General features: G+C 44.6%; 3 protein-coding genes across 15 annotated transcripts in view; 1 reads left to right on the forward strand and 2 right to left on the reverse strand.

Annotated features, from left to right (window-relative positions):
* The first annotated feature begins 505 nt into the window (after nucleotides 1-505).
* On the forward strand, nucleotides 506-6,451 carry ttll3 (tubulin tyrosine ligase-like family, member 3). Its single transcript, XM_047025471.1, has 13 exons — nucleotides 506-688; nucleotides 2,099-2,183; nucleotides 2,298-2,401; nucleotides 2,518-2,683; nucleotides 3,023-3,078; nucleotides 3,184-3,312; nucleotides 3,432-3,546; nucleotides 3,687-3,797; nucleotides 3,908-4,100; nucleotides 4,396-4,544; nucleotides 4,649-4,892; nucleotides 5,045-5,480; nucleotides 5,621-6,451. The coding sequence occupies exons 2-13, from the start codon at nucleotides 2,168-2,170 to the stop codon at nucleotides 6,413-6,415; spliced, it is 2,514 nt and encodes an 837-aa protein (XP_046881427.1). The 5' UTR covers nucleotides 506-688; nucleotides 2,099-2,167; the 3' UTR covers nucleotides 6,416-6,451.
* A 1,694-nt stretch (nucleotides 6,452-8,145) lies between these two features.
* On the reverse strand, nucleotides 8,146-12,100 carry LOC124471683 (class E basic helix-loop-helix protein 40-like). Of its 3 annotated transcripts, XM_047026254.1 has the most exons (6): nucleotides 11,660-12,100; nucleotides 11,479-11,542; nucleotides 11,117-11,227; nucleotides 10,569-10,692; nucleotides 9,294-10,165; nucleotides 8,146-9,205 (listed from the first exon to the last, which is right to left on the reverse strand). In XM_047026254.1, the coding sequence occupies exons 1-6, from the start codon at nucleotides 11,734-11,736 to the stop codon at nucleotides 9,188-9,190; spliced, it is 1,266 nt and encodes a 421-aa protein (XP_046882210.1). In that variant the 5' UTR covers nucleotides 11,737-12,100; the 3' UTR covers nucleotides 8,146-9,187. The 3 variants fall into 3 exon arrangements, with proteins under 3 accessions (XP_046882210.1, XP_046882209.1, XP_046882208.1); XM_047026253.1 differs by having other exon boundaries at nucleotides 8,146-10,165; nucleotides 11,117-11,224; XM_047026252.1 differs by having other exon boundaries at nucleotides 8,146-10,165.
* A 2,784-nt stretch (nucleotides 12,101-14,884) lies between these two features.
* LOC124471873 (inositol 1,4,5-trisphosphate receptor type 1-like) overlaps nucleotides 14,885-17,168 on the reverse strand; it is a 53,001-nt gene continuing 50,717 nt past the window's right edge. For all 11 annotated transcript variants that reach the window (XM_047026518.1, XM_047026528.1, XM_047026527.1 and 8 more), the window contains 2 exons: nucleotides 16,659-16,820; nucleotides 14,885-16,417 (listed from right to left, as the gene is read on the reverse strand). In XM_047026518.1, the coding sequence (XP_046882474.1) occupies nucleotides 16,322-16,417; nucleotides 16,659-16,820 (258 nt within the window). In that variant the 3' untranslated portion in view covers nucleotides 14,885-16,321. The remainder of the gene's footprint in view (nucleotides 16,418-16,658; nucleotides 16,821-17,168) is intronic.

Below are 17,168 nucleotides of genomic sequence, written 5' to 3' on the forward strand. Positions count from 1 at the left end.
GATTGCGACGCATTGCTGTTGCTGAACTGATAATATAGAATTCTCAACAGTACAGACTAGTATAATGGAAGTCTAACAGAAGCATGATATCATCTCATTGACGTGTTAACACTAGGGAATCGTGTTACAATAATGGTGAATTGGGCCATTGTGGCGTTGGTGTATTGGGCACATTTTATTTCGCCACAAGGAAGGTTTGCTTGAACATACTCACTTGTAGTGAAAACCTTTGCAAGGATGCCATCTAGTGGAAAATGTCTGTCAAAATGGCTTTATGATTAAGCATGCAAGAAAACATATCAAGCCTTCGTATATTACAAAGCTCGTCAGACAGTGGGTAATTATCAAGCATATGCTTGGGGGGTGTATCAAGTCCTGTCTAGAGAAAGAGATGACTCAGAATGCTGCGTCTGCGCAGGTTTGCATTCATTCATGTATTACAAGAGCTTAGCACCTACAGGTGCAACTAAAATGCGATCCGGTTTCTTTTTACGCATGGCTGGTTGGTAGGCTACATTATAGTCTGCATGGCGCAACAAGTCTCCTAGGGACAGTTGTTATGGTGACAATAAACTGTCCATGGGAACATGGGAGAGGCGGGACTGCGCAAGACTGGAGAGTGGACTGGTCACTGGCAGAGTGAAAGGCAGACAGTAAGGACTCACCGGACCGGACCGTGTGTGGCCAGGTGAGCGGGTTTAATCAACGCGAAACCCACCACATAAGATTTATTTTGGTCGGTTTATTAGTTCCCCTATTGCATGCTCATTAGAAAAATATTTATAATTGATCAACAATTATAGTATAATATGCTTGTTTATTGTCTGTGTGACAGCCTACTACACCAATACATGCTTTGAATTCCTGTGTAGGCTGAAAGACCGTTTCCAGGGAGTAGAATCAGCCATTCCCAACCTTGTCCACTCTGCGGCCCACTTAACTCAAATATGTTTGCATCCCCCCAACAACACAACATTTAATTCGCACATATCACACATGTTTAACACCACGGACGCCAAACTATTTATTTGAGAGAAAGTGTCCATTAGCTCCACAGTAATTGTAAAGAGAACTAACCTGCTAACCACAAACATTCATATAGTTACACAGGACAGTGATAATTATTTCCGTGAAAAAATAGGTCTAGAATTTCCGGTGAAGTTATAAACTTGACTTTTAATAACCAGAACAGGTTATGTTAAGTAACTTCTCTAAACAGCTAATAGCAACTTAGCTGCTCTCTTAACCCTTACACTCAGTATGTGCGCCTGCTCGCTTTTTTCCTCGACCATAACAGGTCACCCTCAACGAGATCTCTTTCTAGATTGTTAAAAACTGAGAGAAAGACATGTTAAATTGCATTATCCATAGGGAACAAATATGACAGACCAATTATTTATGTGTTAACATTAAAGATAGCAAACTGACAATTAGATAATTGAGTGCATCTTGCAAAGCTAGCTAGCATAGCTAACATTTCTGCTCAAATCAGTTAGTAGTGCTAATTTTACTGTGTGAGTTACATAAACCGTACCTCATAATTGTCGAAAGGTAGCCTACAATTGGAACCCCTTTTCCCTCTTGCTTGAAGGGCAGCAACATGGAATACCATGTGCTTTGTCATTTTGGAAAGATAACCAGAACTTTAAAAAAAGAAAGAATTGTGAGCAGAACTAATGTAACTGCTAGCTACCGGAAGTTGTCCACCTAGCTTATGCAATATATGCTGTGTGTGTATGTTCTAAGCGTAACTAATGGCGGTCATAATGAATTAAAGGCAAAATATCATTTAAAAATGAGTAAGACTTTTTATAATAATTACCAACAGTATACATAAATATTTAGATATGTTCTTTCATATTGAATTTTTCATTGGTTTGGCGGTCCACCTGCATTACCCTGACGGACCACTAGTGGGCCGCGGCCCACAGGTTGGGAATCTCTGGAATAGAGAATGTCTCTACCCTGAAGGGGTGGGGGGGATTTGTTTAAGTCAGCTCACCTCAATATACACCTGACCTAGATCTTTTACCTGTCCACACAAAAGGTTTTGCTACTGTAGTAATTAAGATGTGGCTTAACAACTTGTTTGTGATAGATGAGAGGAACCTATGGGTGACGTGACGGTATAGGGTGAACTTCTACAGATGGTCCCATCTTGAGCAGGATGCAGCACATGCCATGTAAGAACACACACACACAATTGACTTCTCTGTTTCTACTCTGGGCTACTGCAATGTATGTGTGTGCTTGTCTGTGTATATTTATGTGTTAATTTCTACATTCATTTTACCCAGCACCCCCTGTGGAGGGGAGGGGGCATCGCCGTCTGCTCAGCCTTCCAGTAATTAACCCAGACAGACTGAGAACAGCCAAGGCCCTGGTGGAGAAAGCTGTTAAAGTGAGACAGCCTAGGGACTTCCCACAACAGATACCTATTACTATTACTGAAAGATTCAAAGACCCTTTCCCCATTTCTTTTAAAAGTGATCCTTCTCACTCCTTCTCTTCCATTAGTTGCGAAGGGTGTTCTCTGTGCAGGGGCCCTACCCAGTGATCCGCGCTGCGTTGCGGGCGAGAGGCTGGGTGGAGCGCCGTCTCCCACGGCTCTCCCAACCAGCAGTTCATTGCCATGGTGACGAGGACGAGGATGGAGATTGTGATGACAGCAATGATGACAATGGTGGGTGGATGGGTTCAGAACGGAGGAGGCTCTTGCAACTAGTTGGATGCTTAATTGTTGTCAAACTGTTTGTGGAGACTGGTGAACGTATGAAGGGAAAGCAGCCTCCCTGCTTGTGGTATGACTGACGCACTTTGCATAATAGCTGTAATGGCCGTAACTGAATGGGGATGGTGCTGTAATGGGAGCACTGGTCAGATGCTTCTGTACCTGGTAAATGATACTTGGTAAAGTACTCCATGTCAACCAATATGTCACAACAGACGGATCATTGACATTTCAGGCTCATCAAGATAGAACTTTTCACCACACACACACCAGCAACTGTTCTTCTTTCAGACCGAGGAGTGGAGGGAGAGAAGGAGGAAGACCCTGATGACATGTATAGCCTCCTGGTGAGCTTCTAGTTCATTCTCTAGAACAAAAGTAAAGCCATAACTGTGTTACATATTCACCAAATTCAAAACATATGATTTACCATGCATCCAATTTCATTTCAGTCACGTTTGGTTCGAAATGAAACATCTTACTTTTATTGGACGACACGGAGAGATTCTATAGACTGTCACTCATTAAGGAAGGACCAAATGACCAATCACTTCGCAAAGGCTGGCACTTTCACTACCAAGGTTTATATCAGGTTATACACATAAACTGAACAGTCAGTATCAGAACTATTTTAAATAACCCCTCCTCTTTCTTTATTTCTCGTCTCTTTGGTCTTTCTCTCTCTGTCTATTGATCTCAGGTGGGGCTGTGCCTGAACTTGAGGAACCTCCAGTGGTTCGATGCTGCAGACCCAGACACTTTCTTCCCTCGATGCTATAGGCTTGGGGCGGAGGATGAGAAACATGCCTTTATTGGTCAGCCTCCTGCCTCCCCCCCCAAAAAAAAAATTAAAACTAAAACTAATTACCCTGTAATATTTTTACACAGAACTACTTTAAATCACCCTGTTCTCTTTCTCCCTCTCCTTCTCTAATTCTATTTTGACACTCTGAAGAGGACTTCAGGAGGACTGCATGCACCAGCTTGCTCCAGTATATAGTGGAGAGGAGTGGTGGGGTGGGAGAGGACATCATGAAGGAAGATCATGCATCAGGGGAATCTAAGGGTATTACCCAGTGGAACACTAAAGTCTACTCTTAATGACTGTGCACAGTGTATTTGTGATCCTCTGTATCCTCTGTCTTAGCCAAACCAATATCATCTTCTTTCCCACAGGACTTAGGAAACAATACAAGCACAGGGGAACTCGGACTGTCAGTCCTGGAATCATTGACAGAGCCTTAAATGTATGCCAGGAGTTTCTCGACAGCTTAGATCACAGTGATATTGATGTCATCATGGAAACACCCCCCTGCTTAAGCGAGCAACAGTGGGCAGAGTTTATACGTGACTACTACCTGCTTGTCCAGTGAGTGTGTTGTCTGAATGGATTGGCCATGGGTATTCCAGAAAGCAGGTTATGTGACATACCTGGGTAAGTTAACTCCCCAGCTGACACCCAGTGTTGTAGCAGTATGTTGCATAACCTGCTTTCTTGAATACCACCCCAGGTCAGGTCACTTTTGATATTTCTTTTGTAGTCTGTTTTGTAGTGGTCTTCGGCTGGGTGACACCAAAGTGAGCTTCAGCAATTTAGTAAAAACATCTTAGTGCATGTTTTATGAGTGCACAAGTGGTTCCACCATGTCCTATCCTGTGAGTAGTGATGGTGGGTTGATAGAGGGAGCAGGTGAGTATGTGGATCGCTGCCAGGCTATGCTGACCACACTGCACGAGTTCTGTCCACAGCTGGACACTGATGGGCTCCACAACATCTGGATTATCAAGCCTGGGGCCAAGTCGCGGGGAAGGGGTGAGTTCCACTCTGGCTCTCTGCGTAGTGTGTGTGCTGTTATAATCCCAAAAGACGGTGATTTGGCCTCTCTATTCCATTTATATTGAACCCTGATCCCCCAGGTATCATGTGTATGAACCGTCTGGATGACATCCTGAGGCTTGTTGACAGTGACCCCTCCCTGATCAAGGACAGTAAGTGGGTGGTGCAGAAGTACCTGGAGCGCCCACTGTTGGTCCATGGCACAAAGTTTGACTTGCGCCAGTGGTTCCTCGTCACTGACTGGAACCCTCTGACCGTCTGGTTCTACCAAGAGTGCTACCTGCGGTTCTCCACCCAGCCATACTCCACCCACACCTTGGACAGGTCAGCTGGAGAGAGGGTCAGGGACAGAGACACTAGTGTTCTGCTGCTTGAATGTACATCAATCATATGATCCTGCTTTATAACCATTGCTCTCTTACTTTTGTCTATCATGGAATCATTATTCTTTCGCTCCATCCCTCTCTGCACATTAGCTCGGTCCATCTGTGCAACAACTCCATCCAGAAGCACTTCCAGCCATCCCAGCAGCGCCACCCAGGGGTGCCAGGAGACAATATGTGGTCCTGCTCAGAGTTCCAGGCCTTCCTGCGAGGGCAGGGCCGGGGGGCAGCCTGGGGGGCAGTTGTGGTCCCAGGAATGCAGCAGGCTGTTGTCCATGCTCTGCAGACAGCCCAGGACCTGGTGGAGGGGCGCAAGGGCAGCTTTGAGCTCTATGGGGCAGACTTCATGCTGGGCAGAGACCTTAGGCCCTGGCTCTTGGAGATCAACGCCAGTCCCACCATGGCATCCTCCACGGCTGTTACTGCCCGTCTCTGTCCGGCGGTGCAGCTGGACACACTGAGGGTAATCCTTGATCGGCGGGCTGACCCAGGGGCCTACACGGGCGGCTTTCAGCTCATCTATAAACAGGTGAGGGTGGGGAAAGGAGATAGTTACAGCACATACATGCTCAGAATAATGTAGACACAAACACACACGCCAATCCCGTAGCAAATCTATATCAGGTGGGTGTGTATTTGAGTCATATCTTTAATCCCTTTCCCTCCCAGGCAGCAGTGGAAGTGCCTCATTATGTGGGGGTGAATTTGTTCGTCGAAGGTGCTCCCTTTAGACGACCGCGGCCACCACTCCCAAGACACCAAGTCAACCCCGACCCCCCTCCAACCACTCAGCCCGTCTCCAACCAATCAGCCTTAAAGTTAACACATCGGACAGGCATGCCCTCCAATGACAAACCTACTGTAGCCTCTGGACGCCGCCCATCAGGTAAAGAGAACCATTTACAGGGGACAAAAAAGAAGCAACCACCAATAGAATCCCCCAAAAAGGAATGTGTGGGCAGAACACTAAAGAGCCTCAATGCCACTCCGACTCTGAAGTTGTCTCGCAGGTTGGCTCCAGAGCGCCCCCTGGTCCTGCACACTGAACCCCAGAAAAGAGTTTGTCATGTAGGCTTAAGTCGGAGCAGTGTTGGGCCCCTCCGTCTGGTACCCAGAACTCTGTATTACTCCCTTAACTCACCCTGCAGCACATCAGACCCCCAACTCTCTTCCACCCTGGAACCTCGCACCTCCATGCCCCTCATACCAGGACCCACACTAGGACCCCCATGCAGGGCACCTCCCTGGGGCCTGCCAACCCTCTACAGCCCCACCCCAGCCTTGGAGGTCTTCAGCTTGCGCCCCTCTGGACGTTTGCTAGGACGTCTCTGCCGCCCCTGTCCGAAACTCGCCTCCCACCCTGTTTTCAGTGTCCGCATGCACCAATTCCTCCCCCCCTTTCACAGGCAGGGCATTGCCTCCTATAAAGGGGGCAGTGCCACTGGAGGACCAGAGTCCTCTTGACCAGGCAGCTTGATAGGGGGAAGGAGACTGGCAGGAGGGGTGAAGAATTGAGTTGTATTTTCTCTTAAGGTCTGAAGGATAATAATGTTTTATATATTTCTTCTTTTTTTCTTAAATTGAAAAAACTTGAAAAATGTCATATGTAATTTAATAAAGACACTTAAGTTAACAGTTTTTTTCATTGCCTCCTTATTGTAGAGTGGAGTCCTAATATTAACTTTCTGTGATGCATGTACTCTGTTTCCCCAGCAGATGGCATTGAAAGGCTATAGACTAATAAATACACCAAACTATGTTTTATGTGATGAGTTAAGGTTTGTGAAAATCCCCAAAAGAAAACATGTTCAACCCATTGCCATAACTTTAATCTACACATGCACTATTAAGGTTTTTCCAAGACACAACTTGCACACACATTGCAACACCATTATAGCACGCTTACAAATCAAACCTCACCATTCAAAACTCTATTTAGACCAGATCCACTCATTACTGATGCATACACAATATTGTTTCTACATCCTAGGGGTATATTTTGGTGGAATATGTGTTATCGCGTATCGTTAATTGTGCGTTTGGAGGGTATAGACTAAAACCCAGTCTTTTCCCATCCATGTGAAGGTGTGAGCATGTGTGAGTCAGGTTAAGAGGAGCAGCTCAGAAGCTGACTGGTGAGGAGCCTTCCCATCTGTGGCCTACCAATCCACCAATCACAGGCAAGCACTAGGATTGCTGTGTGGCCTTGCATGTGACTCCTGTGTATGTGTTTGTCTGTCATTGGGATAATACCCTATCACACTTTGAATAAGACTTGTCTGCAGGCTATTCATTGTGGCGTGGTCTATTAATGTACCATACTTCCAAATCTCTGTTGGTCTCCTGCCTGTTGACTAGTTCACCCATCTGTCTCCCTAGATCAGTCTGCGAGGGTTCATCAGGTTGAGAGAACAGGATAAGAATATGAACTGGATGCACACAGACATTCACATTGACAAACTCATTGACTCACACATTACAGTCAAGAGTCCATCAGATGTAGATGCATTAAACAAGCTTCTAGTGTCAGCTCTTTTCTGCGAATCACCTTCTTTGTGTTCAATGTTTTAAACATAATACGTAAGGTGCAGCATGTCTAGAGGGTAACCGATGACGGCTTACACAAACTAAATTTCTGTCAAATTGTAAATGTAAACATCAACACATTGTCAATACATTTTGTGAGAGTTGCTGATTGTACAACAAACTTCACACTAGATAGGTTGCTGCATTACCAAGTGTTCCTGATTTCAACCAGCAGTGCATTGTCTCATGGTGAATGCGAAGGACTAAAAGTTATAGGTCTCTATATGAATAAATTTGTCTCTTATGACTTTATACAGAATGCATGTGCTGTTACAATTACCCACATATTCTTTAGGGACATTGTATATTTGCATGTGTGTGTGTGTGTTTTGTGTAGCAGGCAGGGGCCATGACACACCCACAGCCGCAGGGGCAGCAGCACTGAGCCTGGTTTCCTCCTCAGCTCAGAGCTCTTTCCATTACATAAGTGTTCCCCCCAACAGGGCTGTTGCGGTACAGTGACACAACTTGATCTGGGGGGATTAGATGTCCCATTTACATGCACTCTGTCAGCTCTACAGTACATGTATCTCTCTCTCAAACACACACACACACTATTTTTCTCACTCACTCTCTTTCAGGACCAATAATTGAACAGGTAGGCTTTCCACAAGAAAATAAAATACTTTATTAATACGCTTATATAATGTATATCAACATTTATAGACAAAATATTTACATCAAACGTCTTTCTTGTAGGTCCCAAAATACAAAATCTCAAGTACCTCTTTCTATAGAAAACTAATCTTCTGTTTAAAACGTTACATTCACTTTCCTGCCACTCCTTCCGACTCCAGTATTCATACCAAGTACAAGTAATCAAACATCTGAGAAAAGAAGGTCTACAGCTTTTTCACAAGTAAAGGCAACAGCATGAACAAACACCAGGTTTGGAGCAGAAACAGATGCTGAGAAACGCAGACCCGGGTCCAGCACAGTGCTACAATATGTACAAGCTTTCTGAGTTACACAACAAAACAGCCGTCCACTCTACTCCGGTGCTCTCCCTCAGGTCAGAGTGCTAGGACACGTATCAAAAATAGAGATGTACAAGAAGTGTATAAACAATAATTACAGAGAATCCATCTTAAACGTCTGCAAATGTTAGAGTATTTCGAGCATCAACACTGGGTGATGGATGACAGCATGGGTACCTTGGCACCTGGCTAGTACACAGTGGGGGTGCTAGTCATAGTGGGGGGGGGGGGGGGGGGGGGGGGGGGGGGCTGGTCAAAGGGCTTTTTCAGTGATGGTAATAGGGTATGTAACTTTGGGATGAAAGGTTACTGTTGACATTTGCTGTGAGTTACAAAGACGATGTATCTCTATGGCAATGCCTTATCTGATTCAGGTGCTCAGTGAACAGCAGCAGGATTTCCTCTCTGTTACATTCAACAATTGTTTGTGTGTGTGTCTGAAAAGGGTAGGTTCAGATCAATTCTACCCAGCATTCAGGGTCATGAAGCCACAACATTCTGAGGTTTAAGTTGAGTATCCATCATTGGCTGAAGGTTTGTGTGTGGGACGCATCCCTCCTTGCTCTCTAAGCACCCCTGCTGTTTCTCCCTCAGTCTTCTGGCCTTCTGAGGTGAGGACCAGGGGGGAGGTCTGAGGCGGGGGATCGGACTGTCCGGTAATGGTCTTCTTCTCCTACCGGTATCTGTCTCCCTTCCACAGAACAGTTCATGTTCAACAACACTGTTGATCACATTATACTCTATTGTCAGTCTTTGGTTTCCAGGTTAAGGAGAGGTACCTGCTTTAGTGCCTGGAGTAGGGCAGGGGAGTCCACAGGGGTCTGGGATCGCAGAGGGGCAGGAGAGCCCCCCCGTGGGGACATCATGAGCTGGGCAGGCCTCTTGCTGGCCATGCCCGTTGCAGAGGCCCCTAGGCCGGGGTAGAGCATGGGCATGGCCCCTGGGTACCAACACTTCTCCAGCATGGGCAGGTAGGCGGCGGCTGAGGGGGGGATGAGGTAGAATGGCATGCAGAGGGGGTGGGGTGCAGCGGCCTGGTGGGGGGACATGCTCATGTAGCTGCTGTGGCCGCTGGAGGAAGAGGAGGATGAAGACTCCCCGCCCGACAGAGACTCGTCTTCAGACGACTCCACGCGCTGGCGTTTGTGGCATGGCTCGTTGTCTTCCTGCTTTACGGCCCCCCGCCTCTCGCCAAGTGCCCTCTTTAACTCATTCTCCTGCCCGTAGTAAGAGGGTCTTGCTGCCCCGGCATCGCCTTTCTCCAGCTCACCACCATAGCCACTGTCTGTGTCTGTGTCATTCCCGCTCTGCTCACTCCCTGCCTGCGCGTAGGCGCGCTGAATGACAGGCACACAATTTCTGCCATGACCCTCACTGGGCTTGGGTGCCATTGCCCCTGCCAGCTTCTCCTTGGGGGCAGGGTGGTGGTGGTGGGCAGGCTCCTCAGCTCTGGGGTCGAGCGGGGTCCTGGGGCGGACTGGACCCTGGAGGACCTCAGCAGCAACCTTGTGCAGGTGGTTGATCATACGGCTGGGTGTCAGATCACTGTCAGCCTCTTGATTGGCCAGGTACTGGAGAACCTCCTTTGCACACAGGTGGAAGCCAGAGCGGAACATCTCCTCGTTCTTCTCCTGGCTGGGGGGTGGCTGGTCTGCACACAGGAAAACAACCACACATTTCAAAACAACATTCAAAAACGACTTCCAGAAGCATCGGGAGAAGTTCAGTGTTGGGCTATTTTTTATTGAGGATAATTTACTAAATGTTATTGTTCTGTGTGACTCGTAACCGATATGCAGTCACAATAAGTTTGCAGTTAGAAATTCCAGAAAGAAGCCTTCCTCATGTTGTCCTGTTAAATGGTAGCTATGGTTTGTCACCTCAATTTAAAATAGGTGGGGCTAAAGATAATCTATATGTACACATCACCATACATTTACATACAGTTCTGCAGAATCACCTTGTATGTGTGCTCTGCATAATGATTTGCATCTTGTCTTCCCGATCTAACCCACACTGTGTGTGTGCGTGTGTGTGTGTGTTCTCTCCCTCACCAATTTGCATGCCACTCTGCAGAGCGAGGATCTTCTGCTGCTGCTGCTCCAGCAGCGAGGTGAGGGCTTTCACATGCTTCAGCGTCAGCTCTAAAACCACAGCCTTCTCCAGATGGCCAAGAGTCTATGGGAGAGACACTCACTGTCAGCATTTCTTCATGTCTAATTCTACACACACTCACGTACACGTGCAGCTTAGCAGCGCAGTGGCTCTACACTCTAACAACAACAAAGTCAACAACAACAGTGGAACTACTCTGGAGTCTCTATGAGACGTGTTATAATTGAGATATTGTTATTTATTATAGCAGATTTTCAGTTACATTCGTTTTTTGAAATATACTAAACATGCCAAGCTTATTTAATCTAAAAAATTAAATGTGCAGTGAAACCCAAACTGAAACCAAAAGAAATCTAATTTCAAAATACTTGTTTCACCAGATAAATTAGACTGTGTTGTAATTTCACCAGCCAGCCACATGATGTCAATGTTGTCAGTTATGGGCAGTGCTATTCTGGAGTTGTGTCACTCCCTGATTTGAACTTACCGTGAGTTTCAGGTGTTCTGGCAATAAGTCTTTCAGCTGAGCAATGCACTCGTTTATCCTGTCACGCCTTTTCTTCTCAATGAGTCTGTGAGGCAGTTTGTATGTCTCCTGCTGACATCAAAAGGTATAAAATGAGCTTAGTTCATATGAAACCATTTTAGTCTGTAATGTTAAGCAGCAGTTACAGTATGCTACAGTAGGGAGGGCTCCAGAAGTTACATCATAATGTAAAATAGGTCAACTTTTTTTTAACAACCAGTACATTTTGTCGGCCTACATTTTGAAGTAAAACTCTGATATCAAAATGATATCAAATAGAACCTGAAACCTAAATATGTAATAAATAAAAAATATTTGCAAACCTTGCTTTCCTCTCCTCTTTTCATTCCTCGTCTGGGTTTATATACATACATTGGGAAATCCATCCTGAAGACCCACAAGAAAGAACAAGAATGGGTTAAAGGCTTGGTGAAGTTACTACTAAAAACAGTTGAGGCATAGCAGCCGCAAAACAGGGATCCCTTAGATTTTGCGTCAACTCACCCTTGCATTTCGGACAGCTCTGCCGACTGGTGTTTGGACAAACAAGGAGGAGGTTGCGCACTAGGAATCCGTTCCATTCTCTTTACCCGAATTACGCAAAATTCAAATCCAATCAATAAGAATGCATACGCACTTATTGATTTGTAATCAGAAGTTCTCAAGCAGTTGTCCTTAAAAATTGATAAAATATTTCCACATAGATTATTAATGTATCCTTATTTCTATTTGCATTCTTGTCATTTCTTATGATAAGGTGAATGAAAGAGTTTTCCGGCTATCCCCACGTCGACAGCCAGCCGTTGTCCCGCGCTTGCAGTAAGATACTCTTTGGTGCCGTGTTGGGAAAGTGGGGTAGGACAGAGCGACGTGTTAAATAAACCCTCTGACTCTCGTTCAGACTGACCTACCTCTGTCACATGAGGCTCACGTGTTGAACTGCACTGTCTGCTCGAAAGAAGGACAGCCTATTTTCTACTGAAAAAGAGGATCTATGGGCGGACGCCTGTGTACGTCATACCGGAGGGCGGTGTTTAGCCGGTCCCGTGTACCACCATGCTCAACTGTATGGATACAAGCCTCCAAGCACCACGGCCTTGGAACGTGCAGCGCAGATCCAAAATGACTAACACACATCTTGTTGTCACTGATAAGACGAGCATCACATTCTCCCCAATGCGCTGGTTTAACTGATGGGACATTATAAATATGTTGCATCAAATGAAATAGGATAGGCCCATTAGATTTAAATACAATGATTTTATTATAGTGTTAGCTTACCTTACAATGAAAATATGTTAGTAAACTACCATTCTTGTTTTGTAGGCTGTTATTCTAGGACGTACCATGATTCATTTATTGATACTTTTACATGAGCCAATTGTGAAAAACTTGACGAAAGGCAGGTTGTTTTTTGTTGCCTGTGTACGGTAATCTATTGGAAAACATGAGGATCTTATTTTTTTTTAACACCAACAAAACTAAGAACAATAGGATACCCCAAAAAACGTGGGATCGGTTGGATCTGAATCTAAATATTACACGTTGAATCAATCGTGATTCATTAATCATAATGTCCACATTCTATAGGCTATAATTCAGAAATAATACTGAATGTCAGCAACGCACATACAACATTGAATGAAGTCGTGTTATGCGCCAAAATATGCTTTGTTTTAAGTTTCACAATTGCCTACAGGCTATTGCATACAAATAGGACACCAGAATAGTTATTATGCATCCCATGGGATGTTTACAAGTAGGCCTACCACGGGTTTATTTTGCGCGAGAACCTGCTGTGTACTGGCACCTGTCAGGCAATGTGTTTGAAGGCAGACTGCTTTGTTGTCGCGAGCCACACCGGTTGTCACGTTGATCTGCTCATGGCCTCCCTAGCTGGCTGAGGGCACATCCAGTACACGGCTTACAATAACGTGCGCGCCCTCTCCGGCCGCTACTCCCTCCCTCGAGGACTGGCTCTTCCACACATGCTAGAAAACCAGGCTATCAATACATTGTTATTATCGTTCAGTAACGCTTCTAACGATTCAGCCGAGTATTTCCAATAATATTCCAAGAATTCTGCAGTTTTCTTCTTAATACAAGGAAACAGATCAAACATTGAACAAATTCAATATTACTAAGGGGCAAACGTCATACAGTGGCGCGACAGATCTTGAACTATTGAATTAGTGTTTGGAATGCGGTCAATAATACGGAAATCCCCATGGACATTATTTGACCAATTAAACACATTAAAACCTTATTTCATTAGATTTTTTTCCTGAACTTGTTTTTGCAACATTCTTAGAAAACAAGTTACAGATCATCAAAGGTAGACCAAAAAAACAAGCCAACTTGCCATCTACTGCCAGCTTCCTTACACTAGGAACCTGGAATTGAATGGACAGTAGGGTCATTGCATTGAATAATGAGCTTTCGGATTAGTTTTAATAAACAACTCTGGCACCTTTTACATTAGGTTACATTAACTACATAGCAATACTATTAATAATGACATTGGAGTTACATAGGAACTGCTATAGTTACACTTTATTGTGGTAGTCTACCAGTTACTACTCAAGTGCCACTTGGTATGGGGGCGGTTGGACTTAAATGTTTATATTGATCGTGTTTTGGGAACACAACATTCAACAGCCCCTCTGCAAGATCCCCCACCCCATGCTGTGCCTTCACACACTTCTCTATTGACCTGTACTGCTAACACTCATACTTAATATATACCATTTTATTACACAGCAATTCCTCTGCACACTATTTTTTACCATGGTCAGGGTCTTTGAAACACTGAAACTTGTCTCCCCCTTTGCTTGACTCTGCCTCTCTCAAGACAAGATATGGGACTTTGTTCTTGTCCAGTCTGATGGGCAGATGGGTTTTGGGGGTGCAAATGCTTTACCTGAATAATCGTTGTTTCTAATCAGACAAGTATTTTTTTCAGATAGTTTCCCAGAATGGCAATGCCTAGTGCTTAGTGTTTAGTAAGCAAAGAAATCAAGATAGTTCCACAGTACCACTCCTCTTTCAGTTTGATACAACTTACAATACTTGATTGGCCCTATGTAATCTTAAAATATAAACTGTTGCTTTTTTAACGTTAAAAGAACACCGACCTGACAGCAGGTGATGTGGTAACAGATCTAACGCTCTAAGGCTTGTCACCATAGGGATGGAAGTCAGACTTCAGACTAAAGGTAACAAATCATCAGTGCACCCACTGCCTAATCTGAAGTGACCCACCATTCCTGTTGTGTCTATGGACAGGACAGTCTTCTCTGTTAAATCCACTTTTCTGCTAATGTAATTATAACTACCTTATGCTACATAGTAAAGGCCAGTGTACTTCCTCATTAGAGGGATGCCACAAGCCTACAGATTTCACACATGGTCTGGTGGCATTCCCCCTTCACTTCCTGCTCAGTGCAAGCCTTCTCGTTCATTATGGGCTACAATTGGAGTGGCCAGCATAGGAATGAATGCCACTACTCTTTTAGATAAGTGGATAACCACTTCTGTGCATCACATGATAAACATTTAATAACACATAAATCTGGATCACGGCCACTGGTGACACCTCATCCCCTTCTTATTAGCCATGTGAAACCCTCGCCAGCTTCACTACCAGCTTTCCACTGACAGACACTAATGACTGACAGTACAAGATAAGATTCAAAATATATGACAAACGTAGCAAGCGTTTCCAGGACGGCTTTCTCACACATATTTATTAAAACAGACTTTAAAGAATGGAATGTACATTTAAGACAAAATATAGATCATATTAGTATCAAAGACTGACATGAGTATCCTATTAGTATACTCTAGAGGTTTTCTTTACATAAACACGGCAATCAAACTACATACCGGCCTCTCATACGTAGACTGAATAAGAAAACATTCATTCTTGTGCTACAGGCAAAATAATATTTATATAACATATATAACATAAATGATCAGTGCTGAGGGTCTAGATATAAATGAATGTATATAAAATATTAGATTTTCATGACATAATTCAGTGCCAACATATCCAAAAACAGGAAGATTCCATGGTCTTCCTTCCGTGTGTGGTGTGCTCCCAATATGTGACTGGACATGTACCACATGCCTTCCTTTAGAGTGACTCCTTAACACTTGTCAAAACACTACAGGCCTACCTAAGACCTTAACCTAACATCCATTCTTCATACAGTGCTTGCTTCTGTGTGTGCCACGCCCCTCACACCATCCTCTGAAGGGTAGGTGACAAGAAGACACTTTATGACACACCATGGCATCTTTCTGAACTGGAGTGTGACATCATATCTGAACATACGGTGGAAGGGAAAACTATAAGGGTATTATTTAAATGGATAGATGGAGATTTGAGGCTTTATGGACTAACTTTGCTGGCAGCTTCATCACATAACTCACAGGAGAGGGATGGTACAGTGTTGTTTCATTTATGGATCATAGTTAGTGTAGAAAATATTGAAGATTCATTTTCTTCAGATTTATGAACTCTTGATATGAACGCAAATACTCATTTCGTCATTATTAGACATTAAATTCAGTTAAACTGTGGTTTAATCTCTCTTCATACATAAGACATGATGACCTGCTGTTTTCCTGACAGATTTTACATTCAAAGCCACCATAAACATTTCAAGTAACTCGACTACAATCAGATTTCAGCACTGGTGCAATGTTGAGGCTTCAAGCTCCCCCAGTTCAAGGCCACTGAATAGGAGCAATCCCTCCTTCACAATGACAGGACTTTGGCACACGTCAAAGCGGTGAATCAGATGAAGAAGAAGGCATCGAGGCTAAAAAGACATCTTACAGTAAGGCATTTGAAAGTCAGAAAGCCAGTACGTGAACTTAGAGAACAGGCCACTTCCTCTCATGTCTATGAACAACCACACATCCACACGTTAATGCACACAGTGAGTAACACACTCAGACACAATGACAATAATTAAGCACATACCGCACACACCACTTCTATGGACCTTTCGAAGTGAAACATACAGTTGAATATTCAATCAAACATACTACTGTGACTGCAATCACACACTTTGGCATTCTTCTGTGTACCACAGGGACGGTCAGAAGTGTCCAGGCAGTGCAAGGCGGCTTCCTGGTTCATGCAGGGGATTCTGGACCTTACGCTGGCTGCTGGGGGTTGACGTTCATGTGGGGGGGGTGGGGGGGGTGCCCCAGCAGACCTATCCTCTGTTTCTGTTTCCTCTGCTCAGTCATCTTGGGAGGGGGGGTGGGGGCAGATAGAGAGGGTGTATGTGAGTATATCATTATGTTGTGTTGCTCTCAGAAAAGGACAGACTCTGTTTGGGCCCTCTTCCCCACATCCCCGGTGTCAGAAGGCTAAGCTGTGTGTGGTAAGCCACACGGCGTCCACTCCACTCCACATTCTTCTTTCCTATACACTCACCCACACTCCCCTGACACAACACCCACCACAAATAAAATGACCAAAACATACCTGCTCTTTGAGCTCAGTGAGCTGCCCAGACAGGTTGCCCACCAGCCTCATGGCTGACTCCAGCTTCTCCTGCAGGTTCCTGATCTCGTTCTGCTCACCCTCCGCATCACTGCTCACAAGAGACATTGCACGCATCCGAGGGAACCAGTCCAGGTTGTGTTCCTGCATGGTAAGGAGGGTTGCAGACACTGAGGTGAGAGTTGGGCTAGGTATAGATATTATTTAGAGGGTGTGTGGGGTGCTTGTAACTGGTCCAAGATCTGTGGTTTGGAGATGTTTGTCTGATCATTAGTTTGGAAAATTAGCTGCATTTACTCTACTTACTTACATATAAAAATATACAAATACTTATCTCTGCCTACTCATATTTCTAAGGTTCCAGGCAATAAGAGTAGCGTCTTGAAAAGTCTGAAGTGTTGGATTCCTTCCTTTTACAGTATTTGTGTTTCTAGGACACAAGCACTTGAGGCGTTGCAGACTGAACAGACTGCTATGACATCATTGCAACTA

The sequence above is a fragment of the Hypomesus transpacificus genome, chromosome 9 (assembly GCF_021917145.1).
Source record: "Hypomesus transpacificus isolate Combined female chromosome 9, fHypTra1, whole genome shotgun sequence".
NCBI lineage: Eukaryota > Metazoa > Chordata > Actinopteri > Osmeriformes > Osmeridae > Hypomesus > Hypomesus transpacificus.